At 39.6% G+C, this 25,203-nt stretch overlaps 1 protein-coding gene across 4 annotated transcripts in view; it reads left to right on the top strand.

The window, feature by feature from the left end:
* Positions 1–24,895, top strand: part of myo1b (myosin IB) — a 78,264-nt gene extending 53,369 nt beyond the window's left edge. Inside the window, exons 10-32 of one of the 4 annotated variants that reach the window (XM_034109430.2) lie at positions 888–1,035; positions 2,316–2,434; positions 3,165–3,251; positions 3,367–3,432; positions 6,538–6,642; positions 8,648–8,710; positions 8,866–9,066; positions 9,425–9,651; positions 9,850–10,050; positions 11,533–11,626; positions 12,713–12,862; positions 12,976–13,044; positions 13,887–13,973; positions 14,313–14,399; positions 16,861–16,947; positions 17,708–17,794; positions 19,276–19,350; positions 19,446–19,580; positions 20,116–20,222; positions 20,332–20,464; positions 21,502–21,654; positions 22,569–22,699; positions 22,792–24,895. In XM_034109430.2, coding sequence (XP_033965321.1) covers positions 888–1,035; positions 2,316–2,434; positions 3,165–3,251; positions 3,367–3,432; positions 6,538–6,642; positions 8,648–8,710; positions 8,866–9,066; positions 9,425–9,651; positions 9,850–10,050; positions 11,533–11,626; positions 12,713–12,862; positions 12,976–13,044; positions 13,887–13,973; positions 14,313–14,399; positions 16,861–16,947; positions 17,708–17,794; positions 19,276–19,350; positions 19,446–19,580; positions 20,116–20,222; positions 20,332–20,464; positions 21,502–21,654; positions 22,569–22,699; positions 22,792–22,924 — 2,745 coding nt within the window. In that variant the 3' untranslated portion in view covers positions 22,925–24,895. The remainder of the gene's footprint in view (positions 1–887; positions 1,036–2,315; positions 2,435–3,164; positions 3,252–3,366; positions 3,433–6,537; positions 6,643–8,647; positions 8,711–8,865; positions 9,067–9,424; positions 9,652–9,849; positions 10,051–11,532; positions 11,627–12,712; positions 12,863–12,975; positions 13,045–13,886; positions 13,974–14,312; positions 14,400–16,860; positions 16,948–17,707; positions 17,795–19,275; positions 19,351–19,445; positions 19,581–20,115; positions 20,223–20,331; positions 20,465–21,501; positions 21,655–22,568; positions 22,700–22,791) is intronic. The other 3 variants (XM_034109431.2, XM_034109432.2, XM_034109433.2) reach the window with 3 other exon arrangements.
* The last annotated feature ends 308 nt before the right edge of the window (positions 24,896–25,203 follow it).

Here is a 25,203-nt window from a genome sequence, read left to right as displayed (position 1 = left end):
CCACAACAGACTGAAGTAAAGATCCTCCCCTATGTTCCTAATGGGAAAGCATTAATGTTAATTTCTCAAATACTCCATGTGTAGTAAACAAAACTATCTAACTACTAACGACTAAAACAATCCACCACCAGTATTGTTGTATTCCACGTTTTCAAAGATGTACATTCAGAAAAAGAATTCTGGCACCTTTTTTCAAACCCACCTTTTTCCCATGGGAACTTAGAACATATGATCTTGTTACCTGTTTCATCCATAAACAGCAGAGAGAGCTACTTTGCCTCTCAGGGCTTCCGTAGGCTTCACTATCACAGCAAACATAAAGCTGTGGGTTTATGATGCACCATAATCTCAAGCTCTTCGTTGAATGTCTGTTTTGTTAGCTTGGTAAAGGAAGTTGTTTCATATTTGTATGGAAAACTGTAATTAAGATCAGTACATTTAAATGCTCAATTGGGTAATTGGCTGTTTTTAAATGGGAAGATTGAGCTGATATGTTTTATGGGTTTAGACATGCCTCCTCTTTTCCCGTCACCCATGAATTATGTAAATCAAACGCACCCGTAGTTTAGCCTGGAGTCCCTGGCAATTGAGACCTCAGTCTGAAAGCACTGCTCTCTTGAATTAGAGGCTAACAGGACATGGTGATCCTGTTGGCACGGCTTATTGGCTGCTCGTTCAATCTTTTTCTTTTTTGCCTATTCCAAGTCATTAACATAACCATACTAGCTGCAGGCGACGGTAGTAATGTGCCAGCCTTGTGGAATTGTTTACACTGTCACAATACAATGCATAGTTCCCCTTTGCCACCCTGTGTGCATGTTTCTTAGTAATTTAACAACATAAACTAATCTGTAGCTCATTCCAATGTTTTCGCCCTCTCTTCCCAGAATGCCATGCAGATCGTGGGCTTCATGGAGGACGAGGTGCAGTCGGTGCTGGAGCTGGTGGCCGCCGTGCTGAAGCTCGGGAACATTGAGTTCAAGCCGGAGTCGCGCTGCAACGGCAACGACGAGAGCCGCATCAAAGACAAAAACGGTGAGTTTGACAGACGGAAAATGTGAAGGAAAAAGTCTCACCTTTTAACATGACTTTATAACTAATTTCAACCTTACGATAGGATAATATAAACCTCTAATGATCCACCAAGGTACAATGAGATGTTAAAGCAGCAACAGAAATAAGATTGAAGCACAGGATAGGTCAATAGGATACATAAGGATACAACAAATAATGTAAGAAGAAAAGAATAATAGCAATAGACTTGTATACCAATATGAACAATTATGAATATTTAATTATATAAATCTCTGCAAGTGCATCAGTCAAAAATAAAATGATGTGAATACATTTGCCTGAGCCATCTGGGTGTATTCATGTTCCAATCAATATCAGACATGCTGAATCATTTGATCAATCTGTTCATATAAATCTACCCCAATGAATTATTGTGAATTAGTTTACATTTACACCTTTCCCACAATCCCTACTGGCCTGATGTTGAGCCACTGCCCCCTATTGGCCACTTTGTCGTCGTCCTGACTTAATACATATTTTTGTATTTTATGATTTCCTTGTCAATAGCTGTTCGGATCAACATATCCACAGCTGTTCTCTTTAGGCAAATGCATTTACATATTGTCCTCCCACATTGGCATGATTCATCTCAGTGCCCCTTTCTGCTTGGAAAGAAAACGTCTGTTTTCATATGAACATCCAGCTTACTGCATGCACCTGTGTTCCCATTTTATTTTCAAAGGTATAATGTATCAATCCACCAGTGTTTTGACAGAATCATCAAACAATATTCAAATAGTTTAACTTTTAAAAAAAGGGTTGGTTTGAAAAATATGCAGCATTATAATACCAAGAGGTTTTCAACTGCCAAAAGAGTAGCTGTGAATTCTCACAACTATCAACCTTAACTTTTTTCATGGTGATTAGTTTTACGTGAGGAGCACATTTTAGTGAGAAAAACACGTTTATCTTAATCTTCAGAAGCAAAACAAGTTGACATCCAATTCAATACTCAAAGGTTTTATTGTCACATGCACAGTACCTACAGTGTAGTTATGTCAAAAATAAAATCTTAAGTCCCAGGCTCCTACAACAATGCAACACAAATATATATAAGACATAAAACCATAACAAATAGTGCAAGATGGGCCGAATACAAATGAAATTGTGCAAAACTTGTAAATCTCCCAAATAAATGTTACCCTCATGCCTAGCCGTCATACTCCTTGGCTACCATCTTCACGTTTCACTGGAATACAATATTGCTCACGAAGTTAATCATGTTATTTTTCCTTCTGCAGATTTGAAGGAGATGTGTGAGCTGCTGGGGACCGAACAGACGGTGCTGGAGCGAGCGTTCAGCTACCGCACAGTGGAGGCTAAGCAGGAGAAAGTCTGCACCACACTGAACGTGGCACAGGTCAGAGACATAGTTACCAATCTGCCTTGCACCAGTTATGCCAATGCGTATCTGCCCTACTTGTATTGACATAAACACACACTTGCACACTCACAGGGCATGAAAAGATAAAGGGACATTTCTTCCCCCTGACTTGCTCCTCTGGCTGCCGACTCTCATCCATGTCAATGTAACAGGAAGACCTCTCCATTATAGATAAGCCTTATTCCTCCTGGAGATTCAAATGTAGGTCACATTTTAGAGGTTAGTGAGTTCACGCAGACTGTTTTTTAATAAGAAGTGGCTGGGTCTGATATAAAGAGGAAAGGATTCAGAGAATTAACCTGACCTTGTTCCCGCTCAGGGATAGATTGTATTTCCTTAATGTTTGACCTGTAGCAAAGTCAAGTATTAGCTGTTCAGATTCTTGACATGTTGGGTTTTCAGAGATGTACTAAAGGGCAACACATCTGCAAAGACCAATTCAATAAATCTTAAGAAATGTATTATAATTTATTATATTTTATTCCATTTAGCCACCTTCTTCCACTAGTTGTTCTGGTCTTCCATGTGCCCCATTTCTTATATTATAATCCTCCTTTTTTCGAATGTTCCTCATATTGTTATTGTGTTTAAGTTGACTTGTTAAGTACCCACTATAAACATTTTGCCGGAAAGGTGCTAAAAAAAATAAAGTTGCAGTAATGAAAATGATTTATTATATTTGTACCAGTAATGTGTCTTTTTACAGGCCTACTATGCCAGAGACGCCCTTGCCAAAAATCTCTACAGTCGCCTGTTTAGCTGGCTTGTTACCAGGATCAACGAAAGCATTAAAGTAAGTAATGTCCAGAATGTCTTTCCTTTTAATCCATCTTCAGGCTGTTCACGCTAATTTAAACTGGCAGCACCTTTTCATCGTGTGTCTAATATCAACAATTGTCTCCCCGCAGGCAGCACCGAAATCCCGCCACAAGGTCATGGGTGTGCTCGACATCTATGGCTTTGAGATATTCGAGGTAAGATAAGAGGCTGATCAAACCCACTCTTTATTCTGCTCTTAGCCACAAGGACGGGATCTGACCACCCAAACATTTGATCACATTTAAAAGGATTTAGCCCCAGGCTGTTTGGGTGCGTGTTTGGAGCTTATCAACCAGAACTAAGGCTGATAAAAACACATTCACATCAGATTAGCTCAGCTTTATTTTGCTCCCAGAGGTGTTTTTTATTTTCTTCCTCCGTGGTATGATGATTCCAACACTTAAATCAGCATTACAGAGTAAAATGAAGTTAAAATACTGAGGAAAAGCACAATGCATTCAAATGTAACCGTGTCCAAGATGTCACTTAGGGTTAGGGTTGGGATAATAAGTGCTTGTAAATAAGTATGTGCATGCAAACACATGCCCTATAGAGTTAGATACATTTCATAATACATGTATATTCATTAAATGCCCTTTCCCTGTTGCCTGATGCCCTCACTCCCCCTACCCTCCATGTGTTCATGTCTATTTTTGTTTCATATCACTGCCTGTTCACCCCACTCACTCTCAAGTCCCTCCCTCTCCTCTCATTGTTGTTTTGTGTCTGGGTCACCAGGATAGAGTAAGTAACACCTGCACCGGCCTGTTTGCTGTGCCAATGTGCATGCTGTGATCTCAACGAGTTAATTCAGCTCCTCATTGAAACGATGATTCGTTGGCCCCCCCGTGTGCAGCAATAGCCACACGGCTGAAGCGATGTTAAAGAAGCCTTTGCATCGCTTGAATCATGACATAACACTCAGTTGCCAGTTCATTAGGTACGCCTAGCTAGTGCTAATGCAGTGTAGTAAAGCGGCCCTGCAATACACTCTACATTCATTACGTTTATAATATAAGTTTGGCTTTTAGAGAGATCCAAGTTAATGGAAATTGTAGAGGCTTTCGCTGGTAGACCTAATACTGTTTTAGAATGATTGATGTATTGCTCGTCTCTTGTATTAAACTGCATTTATTTGAGCTAGGTGCACCTCATAAACTGGCTACCCTATGTGTTTTGGTTATAAACATTAGTTGACCATTTTGGAACATGCGCTTATGTTCTTCTTTTGGGGAGTTATATAAGAAGATCGATACCACTCTTGTGTTTGTGTGGTAAATATGAAGCTAAAGCTAGTTAGCCAAGCGTCAAGACTAGAAACTCTGGGAAATGGCTAACCTAGCTTCACCTGAAGCTCACTTAACTAGTTACAAAATGTCTTATTTCCTGGTTTCCTTACTTTCCATGATGTTGCTGCACCCAGCCAAATAATGTTCTGCTAGGTTTCAGATTTAGATTTTCATACAGATTAAACCATTAAGAAATTAATCCGTGAACCAAAGAGGTGCTAGTTGCCAGTTTTGCAACCTTTTCACAGAGCTAGGCTTGCTATTTTTTCCTTGCGTCCAGTTTTTTACGTTAAGTAAAGATACACATTTTGAAACTGTAGCTTCATATGTTATCTAGAGACATCTACAATGATCCGACTCTTGGAAACAAAGTGAATAAGTGTATTACGCATGATGGGGAACTTTTCAGATACATATTAGACTGATGCTTTGTGATGTTGTTGTAGTCTTATGCTCATTTAACAAACTAACTATATTGAGAACAGTACAAGAATAAGCAAAAACGTGCAGTTAGGAACAGCTCTCCCTCTATGGTTGGCAAGCCACTGTATTTGTTTCTCTTCTTGAAATGGAGTTGATTTAAAACTTTTGACGCAAGGACTTTCCCTTACCTTTGTGCAAGTGAATCAACACTCATAGCCCATTAACTTCAAACAAAGTTTTACGACGGCGGTTTGCTCAAACTGCCATGAAGTGCTTGTAATAGAATAGCAGCTGAAATATTGTAGGGTTAAAGTTTGTCATATTTCAGTCCAGTGTCTGCTGCTTCCACTTGGGTACAGACATGCTATTGAGTGTGCGTGTGTGTGTGTGTGTGTGTGTGTGTGTGTGTGTGTGTGTGTGTGTGTGTGTGTGTGTGTGTGTGTGTGTGTGTGTGTGTGTGTGTGTGTGTGTGTGTGTGTGTGTGTGTGTGTGTGTGTGTGTGTGTGTGTGTGTGTGTGTGTGTGTGTGTGTGTGTGTGTGTGTGTGTGTGTGTGTGTGTGCGTGTGTGTCGTAGGGGTGAAGACCTTTAGGTTTCTCAGTAAAAGGAAATTAAGTTTTAACATTAATAACCAAAGTCCTGGAGGCTATGTGTTCTGTTTCCCGGCCACTGAGAAACCTTGCCGTGTCTTTCACTCTGAGCTCTGAGACTAAACATGCCGCTTTAACCACTGTTGTGTCCTTAGAAAATGAATGTTGACCTAACCTGGCCTACAATTGGGCCGACCGCCACTAAGCATGACTCACCTCCAAATGCTCATAATTGACAACGATGATAATTCTGTGACGCCGGGAGTTAAAACGGCCCGAGCTTTTTAAACTCTGTCAATGTTTAATAAAGTCGGTGACAATTTTGTGACAACAGGAAGTGTTCTTGCAAAATGTTACTGGCATAAGTTGTTCATTGTCTAGATTGAATACATGTTTGTTCAGTGATGGTTACCACCGTTAGAAGGTAGAATGCGTCTGCTAAAGGTTATAGTCTGTTCAATACTTCCTGATTTCACATCTCAGAAAATATGTTGTTGGGATTGAAGGTCAGGGATTTAATTTATTTCAAAATGTATTTCTTAGCTTGATTTATCTTCAGACAATTTTGTGAGAACACTTCAGAATTGAGTTAGCAGGTTTTTGAAAAAGTGTCATTGACTGGTAGCATCATGGTGGATGTAGATATAATGATATTCCTGTTGCAGACTTCTACTACAGTATCTGCAGCAAAATGAATAGTTAAAATAAGCTGATTATGGTTGATGAAGCATTTTCTTACAATAGTGTTTTTTTTAAGTGTTATCAGAAACTCCCAAGAACAATGTTCAGAAATGAGTTCTTAAATTGAACAGAACTGGAACATGTCTGCTTTCCCCAGTTTAAGAAAAAAAGGCCATATCACAATATAGAATGAGATTGAGTTAACAGGCACCTTCTTAATTTCACATGTTACCAATGTCTGGAACTAATGGTGTTTTTCTCCGGTTGCTACTCCAACAGGAAAACAGCTTCGAACAGTTCATCATCAACTACTGTAACGAAAAGCTGCAGCAGATCTTCATCGAGTTGACCCTCCGCGAGGAGCAGGAGGAGTACGTCAGAGAGGTAAGTTACTATACTCACATTCACAAATATACAACACCCACATAATTAATTTACCATAGAAGGGTGCAATTCAATCACCAATTGGTTTGAGGACTACATTTTGGAAGGATGCCATCTTGGTTTTTTCGGAAATGAATTTAAGCGAAGTATGAATGAATGCTGAACAAGACATTTTCTGGGTCAAGCATATTGTTAAAATGTACTTTCTTGAACTGAAAACACACTGAGAGGGTTAAAGTTTCAAGGTGCAAAGAACGGCAAGAGCAACATTGGAAACAAGATGGTAGCAACCAGTCAAACACAAGGTAGCCTATCCTTAAAGCCTATCCTTAATCCTTTATTGTTGTCATAATATAAGAAAGGAACATCATCCTATATTGAAGATCACTTGAAACTAGCCATTGCGTTTTTGGATTAATCAGGACAATGTTTACTGAATCAAGTGAGAAATAGGTTAATTTTCTCATCGACTTTTATACAATCTTATTGACTTATTTCTAGATTCGCCCCTGGCTGTTTAATAAAGAGAATGCAGGTTAAGGGGACTACTGCATTGACCTCACTTTTCAGACAGAGGTTGACGCTTACTCCTGTATAGTCTGGTGGTGGGCACTTGGATAGATTACCCATCAACCCCAGCTTTCAGCCCTGGGATCCCTCTCTCACCTGCAACTGTACATTTACATCCCTCAACATGTCAGCACTCCACTTGTCGGGTTGGCCGTTCATCATTGCATACCCCTGAAGCGTAATCGCAACATGGTCATGTCACTCATCTTTTAAACCTCTTGCGCCTTCTTTGCCATAACCTGCATGCTTACCCTCGAACACATTTTCTACTCCATTTACGTCTTCCATCCCGTCCCCGTCGTCCATCACAGTCCGAGTTTATTCTCCCCCTCTGTGCAGTCCCGAGGACGGAAGTGATCCCTCACTCCGGCGAGAGTAAACACTACCCCGTTGTGGGCCTTTAAGCTCCGTTTGTTTTCAGTCCTCTGTGTATGTGAGTGCTGCAGTGGTGACGCCCACACCCCCATCCCCACTAACACCACCACCAACGATATTCCACTGCTGGCCATTATCCAGTACACTGCATGGGAAAATACCACAGCGCTCGAGAAAGGAGGGATCACCGCCAATGAGGAATTCGCCAGTCAGTTTAAGCCACGCCTTCTTTGCGCCCTCTCCCTCGAAATAACCGTCACGTTGCTTACATGAACTGTTCCCAACCCATTAGCAGCTGTGAATGAGATGTCGGCAAAGTTGGGCTTTCAGGGTCCTTTTTTTTAAGAGGGTAAGATGGATAATATTTCCCCTTTCCTTTCTAAAAAGGCTCTGTCCTTACTCAGATGATGAGAAAAGACAGAGTAGTAGAGAAAGCCCTTTTTGAATATAGCAACAAGGACAAATGTGGCTATTAAGATCAAAGTACCAACATTAAGACTGATTTAATCATTCCTTAAAAACTGCACTAAAGTTTATGATCACAGGAATGTTTAAATAAGAAATAACTAACTTTAAGGAGGCCTCGTCAATTTAGTGTTTCCGAGACATATGTTCCCATTAGGCTCAAATTCCCCATGTTAATGGTAAGTGCCGGTGGTATAGACTGAGAACAACCTCAGTCTATATTGTAGAGTCTATAACAATGTAAAACGTAGGGGTTTTAAGGTTATAGTTAAAGACACATTACATGTAATGCAATTATTTGTGGGTACTCATTTTTAGCATCTGCTTTTGCAAAAGGTTGAGTTTTAAAGAGGCCCTTTTTGAGTTTTTCCTTTCCAGTAGTGTGTTTATATTGTTTTTTTGTGCATGTAAATGTTCTGCTAAAATCCCAAGTTCACGCCATAGGGAGTTGCTTCTAGTACTGTCAGTTCTGTCTGATGAAACTCAACCATCAAACACTCAATTCTGAGTGTCTTACCGCTGTAGAAAAGACATCTTGTTTGCGCAAGACGAAAGAAAGCCATTGTTCCTTTGACCTTAATTTCTTTTGTTACAGGGCATCGAGTGGACCAATATTGAATATTTCAACAACGCCATTATCTGCGACCTGATAGAGAATGTAAGTTCACCACAGGCACCCGTAGCACTTTTCCACTAGTCATCAAAGCACTGACTAAAGGCCAATAGCAAAAAGGCAATAGCTCTGGGTATTAAACACTTCATTATTGGTCATTTATACCAACTTTAAACGTCCACCTACCTTTCAATCTACAGCACCAAAATGGCATCTTGGCCATGTTGGACGAGGAGTGCCTGAGGCCGGGGACGGTCACCGATGAGACCTTCCTGGACAAACTGAACACCATCTGCGCTGAACACCTGCACTTTGAGAGTCGCCTCAGCAAGAGTTCAAAGTTCCTCACTGACCACAGCCTGCCTCACAACTGCTTCCGCATCCAACACTATGCCGGCAAGGTACCATACATCATTCTGTGAACTTGATGATAATGAAATTGAAGATGATTTTTGTTGGAGGCCATTTTTTATTTGAAATGCCTTGATACTGTTAGCTAACACAGTTCTGGGTCCTTTACATACAACAAAATGTCCAATTACATTACCATCTACTTGTTATTTTTCAGTTTGTTAACATTTAAGTTAACATTTATATTTTATTGGAATGTTTAATCCTAAAATCTAAATATGTTCATGGCTGTTAGTTAAGTTTACTCTGTTCGCATGTAGGGAATGAAAAACTGAAATAAATAAAAAAAGCGAAGACAATTTGTTCAGTTGTCTTCCTTCACTTATGTTCTTCCCTATTTGTATTAAGGTGCTTTACCGCGCCGAGGGCTTCGTAGACAAGAACAACGACCTGTTATACCGGGACCTGTCGCAGGCCATGTACAAAGCCAACCACAGCCTCATGAAACAGCTGTTCCCTGAGGGCAACCCCGCTAAAGTCAACCTGAAGAGACCGCCCACTGCTGGATTCCAGTTCAGACATTCAGTCGGGACGCTCATGAGGAACCTGCAGACCAAGAACCCTAACTACATCCGGTAAAGTGCTGTTATTCATCTAGGGAAAATATCAGTTATTAATCAAAATCTAGCATTTTATTTAATTATCTAGTTCAGAAAATAGCTTTTTTTTAAATGAGAAATTCAGGAATACTTGCCAATAAATTCAACTGATTCCCTCTAAAAATCCATTCAGTGTGACCTCGGTGTGAACAACATCTCTCTCTGCCTCCCCAGGTGCATCAAGCCTAATGACAAGAAGGCCTCCCACATCTTCACCGACTCCCTGGTCTGCCACCAGGTGCGCTACCTGGGCCTGATGGAGAACGTGCGTGTGCGGAGAGCCGGCTACGCCTTCCGCCAGGCCTACGAGCCGTGCCTGGAGCGCTACAAAATGCTCTGCAAGCGGACCTGGCCCCATTGGAGAGGGCCTGCCAGGTAATGCTGCTGTTTATCCTGAAGCAGCGACTTAATTGCACGGTAGAAGAAAAAAACGGGTCTTGTCACTGGATCGTTGCCAAAACAAATCCCTCCCAGGTTTTTGTGAGAAACTGCGAGTGCGAAAACTAACAACACTTATACTCCGGGTATCTTTAACTAAGGACTGAACCTCGGAGTACTCCCAGTGGAGGCACTGTGCCCGGCACTAATAGGCTGCACTTCCAGTGGTCAGCTCCCAGGTGGGCTTGTGGGGGGCTGTGTGAATGTGAAGCAGGTTATTTCTGGAGATGGGCTGCTATAGCTTTCCGTGCATTAATAAAGGTCAATTATAGGACATATTTAGCTCAACTTGAGAAAAGTTTACCCAACATATTGACATATTGACCTTTTTTCTTTTAGGATTCTGGATCAATTCACAACTTTTAAAAATTGATTTTCAATATTCTTTTGAAAAATAAGCTAGAGATCGCTGCTGATGGACAGTTATCCTTAACAACAAATAATATTAGTGTAAAGCTTGTTTGATTTGCTGAAAAATAAAAAATACCAATTTAATATTATTTTGTATACATTTATTTAGAAAATAATGTGTATAACCATAACGGGCAGCATCTTTGATTTTTCGTTTAACTTGAACTTGTTACTTGAAGTCACTTAGGATTTAAGCATACTACCATTTAGTAAAACGTTTAATATTTGTTTCAAGTTGCCGTTGTGTCCAGTCTGCCTTTGGGTGTTTTATATTATTGCAATCAGTTGATATCACTTTTCAAATGTAAAAAAAATCCAAATATTACACACACTTCTCTTAAGGCATAATTTGCGCACAAGACTGGAGAAGACCCCGAAATCAGCACTTCCATACACTAAATCAAAAATGCATTTTAAATAGGGAATTGTTTTTGAATTAAATATTATTTTTGGATCAAATCCCAACCCTGGTAATCGAATCGTTAGTCATCAAAAGATGTACAACCTTGTAGTTTACATGGTACTTTTATGGAAATGCTCTTTTCTTATCTTCCATGTTATAAAATATTGTCCTTTCTTGTGATGGTTATCTAACTTTAATATTACTTTCAGTACACACATAGACAGTTTCAGGTATTTGCCTAGTCCCTCTCTGAGCCACAACATGTTGAGACGTTTCATCTTATCTGTCGCCCCTGTTCCATATCAGCCAGACGTGCGTGTCTCGTCCCTCTGTGCTGCTAAATGCACTGATTCCTATCTGCTGCACCACACATCGGCCTCTTGTTGTTCAGACATCCCTCTGTGCTTTGTGTGGTTTCCTTATTTCCTCCCTACACATGTTCCTCTGGATTTCCTTCTCCCCTTAATCATTCTTTGTTTCTCAAAACCCCTACAAGCTGTCCTCCCTCACACCCTGAATCTTTTCACTACTCCTATAAATGTTGTTTATGGCCACTTTAAATGTCAAGTTTGAATGACCCGTATGACCCCTATGGTTCTCCACAGGGAAGGAGTGGAGGTACTGATGGGTGACCTCACGGTCCCAGCAGAGGAGTTCTCCTACGGTCGCTCCAAGGTCTTCATCAGGAACCCAAGAACGGTAAAAAAACTAATAAATATATAATTTTCTCGCCAGTTTTGACATCTGATGTGTATTTCTGTAGATCAAACTGTGTTTAAAATAAATTGCATCCAGTGTGCGCTGCTTTTCTCACAGTAAGATGTTTGCAAAGCATGGTGGGCTGAACCCAGAGCCCCTCATCTCAGCAATTAGCATGCAACCCCCAGGAAACAAAAAAACACATGGTTTTACTTATCCATCCCATCGGAAACATGGGAAATGAGCGTCTTTACTCGTAGGGTACTGCTCGAGCCTGCAGCGTCTTAGTGGACGTTCTCCCCACCCTGCGAAAAGACCAACAAAGCTTACAATAACATGATCTCATTGTGGGGGAATTTTCTTTTTTCTTCCATAATTGCCTTTTCTATCTGATCTGCCTTATATATCTGCAGCTGCAAAACATAGCGTCTACATTAGTGGATAGTAATTCTTGCTCCCAGACAATATTTACTTTGGCTGTTTATCTAATATAGCCACTTTTTAATTCTCATAAAGGTTAGGGGGAATTCCCTTCATTAAACATGGAACACGATTTTGCATCTGCTTAATTTGAAAAATACTTGGGTTTATAGGGCTAATCACGAAGCCCTTGGTGTATTATTTATTCTATATGTGCACAGTATGTGCTATAAATAAGTGACCGTATCTAACCTACATTACCACAACAGGTGGTTATTGAGGAATTCTGTTTCTATAGTATGCGTATGCAAAGATATATTAACAAGAGGACACATTACATTGGATAACGGCATGAATGATGATGAAGAAAACTTGATTTACACGGGTCATTGCTGTGAGACAGGCAGGAAAGGGGTAACTTTTAGATTGGACTTCGTATTAGATAAATCAGTGTATGATCAGATCCAAAAAATAATATATCTCATAGTTGGACATTTCATTTATAAACTTGTTGGACATTTCATTTACAACTTCTCTGTAACCTTGTTGCAGGGATTAAAAAGACACCATACTCTGATAAAATTGATTTTGATACCTTCCAAACTTTAACAGCAGTCATCACACAGGTGTTTTCTCATCCAATACATCCCCTATGTTTCCCCACAGCTCTTCTTCCTGGAGGAGAGGAGGAGGCAATGCCTACAGGACCTGGCCACGCTCATTCAGAAGATCTACCGTGGCTGGAAGTGTCGCAGCCACTTCCTGCTGCTGAAGAAGAGTCAGATCGTGGTGGCGGCATGGTATCGCCGATACGCGGTGAGGCTCAGAATCACACACACGCACAAAGCTAAACAAACAGATTGACAGATGGAATGGATGGATGCTTGGAGTGTTCATAATTCCTCTGTTTAACTTTTCTCTTCTCACAGCAACACAATAAATACAAACGGATCAAGAGCGCCACCATTGTGGTGCAGTCCTACACTCGGGGATGGCAGGTGAGCAACTTCCTCTGAATTTAGAAGGAGAGTCAGGTTTATTGCCATGTAGGTTTACACATACTGTAACATTAATTTGCTTTGGTATATAATGTTGGATCATATGGAACATAGTAAGAAGAATTAAGCTGTAAAAAATTAACATATATCAAACTATTTAAAACATTATAAAATAAAATCTTTACAAGAAATATAAATATGCAAAACACTGCAATCCAGCATTTGTAGCTTTTTTAATACACCACTGTTTTAATTGTTATATACCCATTTTATTGTTATATAATGTACAATGTGCTCATTTTAACTTTCACTTCTTGTGTTTATATAAATATACATTTTATTAATTTTTTCATCACACATTTTACTATCATTTACCGGCATGTTTATTTAAATATCTTTATTTTTTTCAATTGTATTTATTTGTTTTTGCACATTTTAACTTTAAATTATGTTTTCATACATTTTAGCTAATGTTTACTTCACACTTTTATGTTTATATACATATATTCTATTACATTTAGATTTGATCCTAAATTGGAGCTGTTGTCACAATTGAATTCCCCCTGTAAAAAAGAAAGCATTCAGATTATTAAAATGGAAAAACAATAAAAAATATATCTAAAATGAAGATATGCAGTATATCAGAAGAAAAAAAAATGAAGAGCTGTGTAGTTTAAAAATAATTAGCATTGTGCAGAGAAATGGTGGTGCAAGGTTTACCGTATGGAGTATAACGTGAATAAGAACACAATAATCATAATAATAATACATTTAGACACACGTGTAGCCATGCCAAAATCCTTACAAGACATTCAAATGTTTGCATGTCATATTTCCACCAGGCACGCAAACTCCTGAGAGAGCTGAAATATCAGAAGAGATGTGAGGAGGCGGTGACCACCATCTCTGCCTACTGGCACGGCACACAGGTACTGAGTCATAAAAGCGCGAGTCATCACAGAGCAAGGTTTTGACCTGTTTCAATCATGTTGGAGAGAAAATTATATATCTGCCCTTGTAGTCTTTACAGTATTGCCTTAAACATTTGATTTTTCATCTCACGCAGTGTTCCCGCCTGATTACCCGACAGTATTACAATCAATCTTTAACACCCTTGATGTAAATGCTGCTGTCTCCTTTTGATTCTGCTTCTTTTTGCTGATCACACAACCGCCACCTCTCTTTTTTCTCACCCCCCCACTCTATCACTTTTTCTTTTTTTTCTTGGTCCTTTTTCCTTTTACCAAACGCCCACCACTTCCCACCAGGCTCGGATGGAGCTGAGGCGTCTAAAACAAGAAGCGCGGAATATACGCGCTGTGACAGTAATATGGGCATACTGGCAGGGAACCAAGGTATTTCCACCGCAGTGTGTCTCACTCTGTCCCAGATGTCCTGTCATCCGTGTTCTCCATGTCCGCGTTACCATCCCATCCCCACTATGAAATATCCTAATAGAGTGGTGCAGTGAAGACATATTCGTAGCCCAACTCAGAAGTTGGCATCGCAAGGGCTCCCTCAACAAAAAGCAATGACATTTTCCCATTGGATTTTGGATTGTTACAGAATAAATCCCTCTGTCAAACCCACATTTAAGATGCCTAGACATGTGTATAAGCAGAATATTATCCACATATTTACAGTACTTTTAAGATTTAAAATCGTAAATCGCCAGAAGGCTAAAGCTAGGCTATAAACGAACCACATAACTTGACATGACTTCACATCAACACTGCTAAGCTAAATGTGATGTTTAGTTTAGTATTCTCCTTTTGCAACTTGTTAGCACCCGCCTCTTTTATGACATGTAAATGCTTCAGACATTCACCATTGGGTAATTACTGATGTTTTTGATGTAGTAGAACAAAGTGTGAATATCTCGTAAACTTGTGTTTACCATAGATCTTATTTTGGGAAGCCAACCAAAAACTCAGAAACTAGCCGAAATGCTAAATCATTTCCGTGTTTAGGACTCATCCTGCACCACTCTATGGAGTATCAGCCCCTCTGTTTGAACATGGATCCCAGCCATTCCGTCAGCTAATGGCCGGATCGTTGTTCATCCTTGTTTCTGTTTTGTAGCGTCTAACACGTATAATTGTCTTCATGTTTCTCGTTGTTGCTAATAATGCTAAACATTTATTTCTACAAACATTAAACCCAACAGATCTTTTGACACTCGGAGACCAATATTAAGACCTTTTAGTTTTTGCATACTTGGGTGATTTATCATTTGTTTTAAATATATTTCTTTGCAATCATCTAAATCTTGGCTCACATGGACAGAAAGGGGCTTGTTTTCTAGCATTGTTCCTCTAGTTTAAAAAGGAAAAGACAAGTCTCTAGCTCAAACCATTGCATAAGTTATAGCAGTTTAAAGACATTGTGTTTTTTTGGATCGTAAACGACCCAATCGGAGGGTTAACACGCCTCGCATGTTTTCCATTTGTGTCTTTTTGATTTGGTTCCTAACCAATGTGGTGTTTTAAATGTGTCTTCTCTAATCTAATTAGTTGAACCGCACTGTGCCCACCACACAGATGACTTCCAATGCTGAGGCGCCTCTTTTTATGTACTGCTAACAGCAAAATAAATGATGATGGAAATATGTCAATACGATTGCACACGCGTTGCTATAAAATCCCAGTGGCTGCTTATAATCAAAGCCACTGTGCCGACTTTGTAGTCGGCATGTTTAACATCTTATCAGCGTTCGCTTATCATTTGACACATCCTTTTTTGTAAATAATCAATATTTCATGTCAAGGTCTCACCGACTGCTGATGAGTACCAGTTCTGACTCATAACCGATGCTGTTAAAGATTATTCTGTGTTGAATTTTAACGTTGTGCTTAGCATTTAAAAAGATAACCAAGTGGCAACTTTTTTATGGAGCTCTAGAAAAATCACAATCCAGACTGCCAACCAACAATTATTTTCATTATTGATTCATCTGGATATTGTTTTCTTGATTAATCTTTGGTCGATAAAATGTCCAAAAAAAGTACAAAATATGTCAACAACGGTATCTTAAAATCCAAGGTGATGTCATAGCTTATTTTCTCAAAGCAAAACCCAAATATATTTGCTTTATTATGATATAAAACGAGGAGAAGCAATATTCTTTTGCTTTTTATTCCTTGACTCATTTTGTCATGTACCTTGTTCAACAATTTATTTAGTTTGCATATACTGTCGTGGAGGAAACAAAATAACGAAACAGGCCGTAGCATTTTGTTTTGCCTCAGAAAGTCGGAAAGAAAACAAACCAACTTATTATTATTAACTAATTAATTGAATTTATTTTGTATTTGATATGAATAATAATCATATTAAGGGAAGATGAATACCATAGTAATAGAAAACAGATTTAGTCATATTGAAAACTCATCGCAAGACAATTATATAAATGGGACTGGAATATTTCCTCATATTCATATTACCCACCCTTGCTCCAGATCATAGTAAAACATAAGCCGAATAACAGATCAAATAAATACAACTAATAAATAAAAACAACCAATATAAAGCCAATTAATGAAAATATGATCAACATTGGCCATACTTGAGAAAGCACAGTAAAATAAACTCTTTCGACACGTGTCCTTCTAAACCATTACTTTTACTGGGTCACAAATTGTTAGCTCCATATAAAGTTGCTCATGTCAATGTGACTCACCCCGTGTTCCCATCTCTCGACATCCTGTGTTGTCTCATCTTCGTAACACTTTGTCACACCTACTCAACAAATCAATATTTTATATTGTCACTGAAATTAACATCCCCCCTCCCGCAACTGCCACCGCTTCCCATCAGGCCCGGAGAGAGCTGCGTCAGCTGAAGGAGGAGGCGAGGAATAAACACGCCGTGTCGGTCATTTGGGCCGGCTGGCAAGGCACCAAGGTATTTTGGAAGCCTGTCGACCGTGACTTGCCGTGACTTGCCGCCTTCATCGAAACACCCCTACTGTACCATCCCATCCCCAACAAAAACAAACCCCAACAACATTCTGCACAAACAATTCTACCATACACCCTCTCACACACACTTTGGATGCAGAAGTGGAAGGAAGAGTCTTTTAGTCCTCTTGAGGCTAATTTTCACAGCTCAGTATAACAGGATATTTTAATTATTCTCTGTAAGTAATAGTTAGCGACCCAAGGTTACAGGTACCCCCATGCCACGGAAGATAACACTCACACAACACACAAGGAATGATAGTCAAGTTTGAAGTGTTTTAAGCTGCTTCTTCCTCCTCCAAGGTCCACGCCTCACCAGTGCATGCTGCCTGCCTCTTGCATGACCTTCTCCTGTAGTTAATGCATGTTTTCTCTTTGCATTGCAGTACTTTTTGACAATTTTCTTTTTTCAGATGGACCCTTTTAGGTAATCACTGATGCCTGTTACTTTTGCTCTTTTTCTGAACCTCTCAAAGTTCCACTAAAAGTCTGTTTCTGTTCCAGAAGTCCCCCCCTGATAAATGTGTGCAATATTTTGTTACTGGAGCAGTACTGTTGTGACACAGGGCTGGTGTGCAACTGTCTGTTTGATGTTTGCCCATCTCAGGCAAAAGCAAACTGTCCCTTTTTTCTTCCTCATCTTTTCTCTTGCTTCATTTTGTTCCCACTCTCCGTCTCTTTTTCCCGCCCACCTTACCAAACAGGCTCGCAGGGAGCTGAGAAGACTGAAGGAGGAGGCCAGGCGTAAGCACGCTGTCGCTGTCATTTGGGCCTACTGGAAGGGACTCAAGGTACCTACCAGCGCCCCAGTGCAGGCCACCCCCATATCTGACACCTACCCATCACCCCTGACACTCTTTATCAACAATCTGCTTAATACATGCTTCTCCAGGAAGCCAGTCTCTGCCTGGTGCTGTGGTGACACGTTATCAATAAAGGAAACTGCTGTGTCTCAGTACGGATACTTCCTTTAGTCCCCCGCCATGTCATACACTGTGAAAACATATGAAGTGTCTGAATCTAGACAGCCTTTGGGACAACACTACCCTATCTGCTGCTGTGCCTTCACCAGAAGTGACAATCCCTGCTGTTAGCTATCTACCTAGCTTGCAATGTTAACGTTTGTGATGGCAAATCATTACAGACTGCTCAATTAACCCAATCAAATGATGTCTGGCTTTTGTTTAAAACACATATAGTGGTGCTTATATTAAATTCAGGAAAAACCTACATGTATAACTTTTATAAGTGCTCCCTGCAGCAATGGTAGCAAAGATGGCTGCCGTTGTGTGTGAGAAGTGTCCAGTGGTCATCACTCATCCGTTTGACCGCAATGAGATCATTGGGGCATACTTATGCACTCTAAATAGCCCATCTAACTACAGAAGCAAGCAAATTGACACGGGGCAAGTGTTTAAGAATTGCGCAGCTTTTGCAGGCACTCATTGCAAAATATTTAACAAAACACTGGCTCAAACAATTCACAGCCCTCACATCAACGATTGATTTGGAAGAGATTAGTTCACGAACATGTAACAATTTCATTTAAAGATAATTTTCTTTGGAAATGACATGGTTTTAGATATATCTGAGATAGTTTTATGGGAAAGTTGCTATTTTCTTCTTTATTTCTGTATTTTTAATGCTGAAAATTGAAACCAACAGAGCTTGGCACACATGGCAGTCTGTCTTTCTGTTTCCCTTTTCATATCTGTTCTTATCTAAACCCCTCCGTCTGTGTTATCTTCTGAAACTGTGCAACTAACCTCAAATAAAGCGGCACCGCTCTGTGTACCCATCAGTATTACCTTCCTTTCTTACATCTTTGTCTTTAGGTTTGTTAAATGTGTGTGTGTCCCAGTTTGTTGCGCTAATCCGTTAAGTCTCCCCATGTTTTACCAAATAACTCGTAACAGTGGTCATCTGTTGCCGTGTTAATCTTTCCATTGTGGTAATTTCCCACCATGCACCTGTTCACAACTCAATTTGTGCGATTAAGGTCAGCATGAATGTCGTTTGTCATAACCATCATCGACTTTTCTGTAATGAATCTAGTAAGTGTCATTTTACATAATTCCACCAGCTTTGGAGTTGTCTGTTCCTGCCTGGTCTTCATTGTTTGTGACTAACCAAACGTCTGTTGTTCTAGTGTGCGGACTGTGTTTAGTGTCATCCCCCTGTCAGTCTATTCCCTCTATTTCCTGCTTCAAATCAACTAATGGCTATCATAAGGGGATTGACAGCTTTTTGTAATCCTTCTCTGTTGTAAAAGGTTCGCAGAGAGTACAGAAAATTCTTCAGGGCAAACGCAGGCAAGAAGATCTATAACTTCACCATCCAGAGGATTGTAAGTGGAACAAAATCAAAATGTCCTTTGTGTTGCTTTTCATCAAAGATTTTTGCTAGAACATCGTTCACCTGCTTTTTTGTCAATTTATTCAGATGCAGAAATATTTCCTGGGCCTGAAGAGCACCATGCCCTCCATGTCCCCCATAGACAAGAGCTGGCCTGTTAAGCCTTACCTCTTCCTGGATGGAGTTCACTCAGACCTGCGGAGAATCTTCCATCTCTGGAGGGTCGGTCACAAATAACCAGCTATAACCCCTCTCCTCTGTCTGTGCCCTTCACCCATATTTATGCATGCGGTTTATACTGTCAGTGAATATTGTGTGAATATTTTGTGCACTCCTGGAGGGCAGGCACAAAGTGAGCATTATGGTTTAGTCAAGCATTAAACTTGCAGTATAACAACAACCAATCTAAGCCACAGACTGTAACCAATCACAAAAGATCCAATCAGTGAGGAGACAACAAGTTCCATAGAACACACTAAATCCTGATTTTTAAAACTTAATTTGAAAGAAGATACAAAATCAGTGGTTCTATGTAACTGTTACTACTTTTTTACTTACTTTACCTCTATGTTACATGTTTTAAGGTTAATATTTTACTTTTTGCCAAACTTCGTTTATATAATACCTTTAATTATTATGAATATTTGTTTTACTTAAGGAAAAGATAACATACTTCTTCCACCCCCTACTGTACAAAATATGTCATGCTTAATACAACAACTCTTATTTGAACTGCTTTTGCTATGTGTGTATTCAGTGCAAGAAATACAGGAGCGAGTTCACAGAGGAGAAGAAGGCTGTGTTCGAGGAGAAGCTGGAGGCCAGTGAGATCTTCAAAGATAAAAAGGCTCTCTACGCCAGCAGGTACCTTACTAACAAGGACACTGCTCTTTATTTCATAGGTACAAATAAAATCTCTTAATTTCACAAAAACTTCACACTTCTCACGTTGCTCCAATGTATTTTATCTCAGTGTGAGCCAGCCCTTCATGGGAGACTACCTGGAGATCAGCAAGAACCCCAAATATCAGAAACTGAACAGCGCCATGGACGAGAAGGTCCTGCTGGCTGACGTGGTCAACAAGATCAACAGGGCCAACGGCAAGGTAACAGAGATCACTCGCACTGCAATATCTTTAGCTTCTACACAAGCCAAATGGATCCAACATTTGATCTGTGGGTACGTCGTCACCCTGCTGTTTAGAGTTCAGCTCCACTTTCCCCACAGGCCTGGTAAAGCACAACCCTATTAAGTTGTTTCGATGGGGATTTCACCCCAGCTGTGAGGCAATCTGCTGTTTTCTGACACCTTAACAGCTGGCATTAGTTTCCGTTCTGCAGATAGGAGACATGTGGGGATTTATGATTCACTCTAAAATCCTGTTCAAGATGAGATAAAACGATGCTGCTAAAAGAGGTTGTAAAATAATTGAATTCAAAATACTACTTTTGTTTTTTGAAAGCCCATTATGAATCATCCATGTAGGCCTTTTGTCCCCCGAGTCAAAGCTAAACATTAATAAGCCGTCTGTTTTTGTTATACTCCATTTATCTGGAGCAAACTACCAGAAAACTGCAGTTCCGTTGCAACTCTTATTATTTTTAAATCTAAGCTGAAGAATTTTTATTTTGACACTGCATTTTATTAAATAAAATAACAATATATATATGAGACACAGCACAGTGATTTGATTTTTTTAAATTGTATAACTTGTTTCATTTATATTATCTTGGCTTTTTAATTACCGTTTTTAAATGTATACAAATGTAATCTTATAATGTTGTTTTTTTTTTTTAACCACATGGTATAGTATATTGTATTATAGTATAAAATATCAGGAAAAATAAAATAGTATAGTTTGACATACATATTACTAATAAATACATAGTATAGGGTTGAAAAACGACAAAGTAAACTGTGGAAAATATTTTAAAAACAACAGTATACTATAGTATATCCAAAATACTTGATAAAACGACATAGTATGTCAAAAATAAATCCTATATTTTGTAAAGAGGTTTGAATTGCCATGTTATACAAATCTGCTATTTAAATGATCTTGCCTTGTCATGCCTAAAAAAACATGTTTAGTCGTTGAATATTGGTAATTAATATTTCGTACTTTATTTGCTCCGGTTGCAGGGCACGGCTCGGATCTTCCTTCTGACTAAGAACAGCGTGGTGCTGGCCGACCAGAAGACGGGTCAGGTGAAGGCCAGTGTCCCTCTGCCGGACCTCACCAGCGTGTCGGTCAGCACGCAGAGCGACGGCTTCTTCGCTCTCAAACTCAAAGAGGTAAGGGGCAGGTACGATGTGAAGTGGGATTTTAGTGCAGGTATGATACAGTACCGATCATCATCTAACTCAGCAGGAGAAGAAGTGTGAGGATTTTCTCAAAAAGTTGTCTGTTGTGACTCTAAAGAGAAGTGTTAAACAGCATTTGTGTTGTCTGGTATATCGAAATATCTTGAACGACACTGAAAACAGGTTTGCACAATACAGCATTTTCTGCACACAGTGTAAGTGTGTCTAATATCCAATACTATGTATTCTGATCCTGCTAGAATCACTTCATTGGAAAATAAAGTATGATCCGATACCATCCATTAGCTTTTAGCTGTTTAGTTGAACAACTGACATTGAGGTATAGGCTACATTGGGTGTGGATTTATGTCCAGTATTTTGCACTGGAATTATACAATAATCACTCAGATTAAAACCTTTGCACAAAGTTGTTCTTTACATTTAGTTTTGAAATGTTGAATGATGCTAAAACATCTAAATTGCTGCATTTAAGTTGTGTGTGTGGGGAGGTTTTGGCAGTATTGCATTACTAAGTCATGTTGTGGGTTATGTATTTCTGCCTTTGGGGAAGTAGACTTCTTGTTTCCTAGTCTCAGCATGATGTTGTTTTGGATGGGTAGCTTAAGCAGAGTGCATCCATACAAAGTTATATTGACATCTTATTTTTTGGTGGAAAACGAGATGGTATCATATCTTTATTCAACAACAGAGGGCTGTGCTTGAGGTTTTAAAGAATATTTTATTGGCCAGTTTAGCGTTTTTTAGAGGGAGATGGATAGGAAGACATGGGTAAAGGGACCTAAGGCTGGATTCAAACCTGCATCTGTACCAACTGAGCTACGGTATGCGGTGGCCTTGAATTTCAGTGTTTTTTATTCAAATGCCATTGTGTTATTTGTCTCCAGGGATCTGCCTCAGCCATCAAAGGAGACTTCCTACTCAGCAGCGAACATCTGATCGAAATCATCACCAAACTTCACCGCACTGGGGCCACGGCTGCAGACAGCGAGCAGCTCAACATCGACATCTCAGACGAGTAAGAGAGCCAAGTCAAAATCCAGTAATTCTCCTCAAATTATCCAAGTTTGAATATGTTTAACGACGTGGCTAAATGTTTCTGTTTGGCAGGTTTCTGGTGCAGTTCAAACACGACAAAGTCTGCGTGAAATTCATCCAGGGAGGTCCCAAGAACGGCAACAGCGTGTCCTGCAAGCGCAAGAACAACCGCCTGCTGGAGGTATCGGTGCCTTCAACGGTATAGTGCAGCTTCTCTTCGCCAGATTTGTTTAGGGGGACGATTCAAAACCACCGCCTACTCCTGAACTCAAGAACCATCACCCCCAGTGCCCACCCTATACTGACAGTGCAGTTATTCGCCTTTTGTTGTGTTGTTGTTTTTTTTTCCCTTCAATCTCTTTCTTATCAGATTTACTATGGCACCACTATAGCTGCCGCCACTTTTGGCAAAGAAATCCCTTATCTGGGTTGCATGCCACAAGAGTTTGGTCAAATGTTCACTGGTGTTTTGTAAAACTGGGGTAAAGAGTTGAAAAATGGATGAAACAAAGAGAAACATTTTAGTGGAGCACGAGAGGAATGTGTCCACCAGCGGCGATGTTGATTGTTCTGACTGTATGTTGATTTAGTCTTCAGAGAAAATGTCATTATAAGAACTTTGTGACACTTTTCAAGCCTCAACTGGCCTTGACTCATCAATTTTTTTAAGAGCTTCTGGCTTTAAGCAGACAGCTTTTTTTAGAATTTGAGATGAACTGGGAACTTTTGGGGCTCCCTGAAGAACTTTAAATACTGCACTTGTTTTCACCTCGGTGTAACCAAAAGAGGATGAGCTGAAACTGATATTTGATTGTATGTTTTATTTTCTATATATTGTCTCTGAAACAAAGAAGAGTGGGCAGTTGATAAGTCAAATGTAATTTGCTACGTAATTGTTGAACCACTTTTTGTATCCTCCTTTATGTGCCATTGAACAGGTCACATGACTTGTCACCTGTCGGTGTACAGATAGAAAACTTAGATAAAACTGTTCCCTGTTTACGGAAGAGAAGTAGGTCGTTTATTTTGTTTGTTCTGAGATTATAGAATTCTTTATAGAAATTCTGACTTTATCTCTGAACTCTAAAGAAAATGTCACTTCTGGTCAGATCTAAAGAAAGAAATCACATGTGGCCCTAATCCTCTTCCGTAACTGTTCTTGACATCATTGCCAAAAATGTTTGACATGGGGAATCTTTTAAACCTGTGGAGGGCAATTTAATGTACGTTTTTGAATATTTTTACAGCATTACAAGTGATCAACTTCCATTTACCTAATTGTTGCTGTGAAGACTAATTTTAAACTGAATTGATATTCTTAACTCATATGTCATTAAGAAGACCCTCTGGCTATGAGGGACACGATTTAAGACCGAATAAAGTACATACACTTTCTGTAATATCAAGGCCAGATTCAAAGCCAAACCCCCAATATCAATCTGTTTTTGTGTGTGCAATAAATAAAATGCTCATTGTACCGTTAGCTGTACATATGCTCCGTGTGCTGTGGCCCTGGCATGGACGAGGGGTTTCTTTAGTCATTTTAAATTGCCGTGTTTGTAAAGAAAATGGCTGTTCTTGCCACTGCCGCTTGAGTCGCTGTAGTGCTTGACCCACTCTGACCAAATGTGTATTTTTTTCAAGGGGGAAAACCAAATTTAAGGCGCACATGATCATAATCAATCTGAAATAGTCGACCAGTTCTGCTACAACTTTGGTATATATTTACATGCATGCCAAATTTGTCAAATAAGTGATATATTTTCAGGTATATAATCTTTATTTGTACTCTGGTGTATGTGAGGGAATAACGCAGCCAAACTTGGTTTTGTTTTGTAATCCGGTTAACCTGGGTTTGTAAGTTTTTGTATTTTTTAATGTCACACACGACACAGGGACTCGAGCAATCCGTTGTGGATGTCCCGCGCGCTGCGGACAGTTTGAATGCAGTTCTGCTTTGGTGACCCCCCCCCACCCCATCCCTTTCCCTTTTCTCTGTTTTGTATTTGAACAATGGCTTTAGCTGCAAAATGATGTCTGCATTCTTGTGTGCCTAAATGTAAACCTGTGCTGAGAGACACGAAATGGACATGTTTCAATAGAACTCAGTGTTGCATTTACAAGTAATCTTTTTCTTTTTTAAATTAAAAATAAAAATCTGTAATAAATAAATGTTGTTCTGGGGTTCTGTCACATTTTTTATTTTCATCATCCACACCATGCATGCGATGAGCAATACAGAATGTCGGGGAAAAAAAGAAAGAAATTATATATATATATATATATATCTCAAATATTTATAATACATACACATCATATAATACAATGATATAAACACTCAGGTAGGAGTTAAACTGTGTGATGGCAACAGGCAGAATACAATATGCATGATGATGTAGACACTTCAAATAAAATGACTGAATCTTACCATCTTTCGAAGGCCTTGGTTGCCTTTTATCAGCAGTATCGCCACGGGGTTGGCCC

Source organism: Pseudochaenichthys georgianus, chromosome 21 (assembly GCF_902827115.2).
Source record: "Pseudochaenichthys georgianus chromosome 21, fPseGeo1.2, whole genome shotgun sequence".
Classification (NCBI taxonomy): Eukaryota; Metazoa; Chordata; class Actinopteri; order Perciformes; family Channichthyidae; genus Pseudochaenichthys; species Pseudochaenichthys georgianus.
The sequence above is the reverse complement of the archived record's forward strand: the minus strand, read 5'-3'. Positions and strand labels throughout refer to the sequence as shown.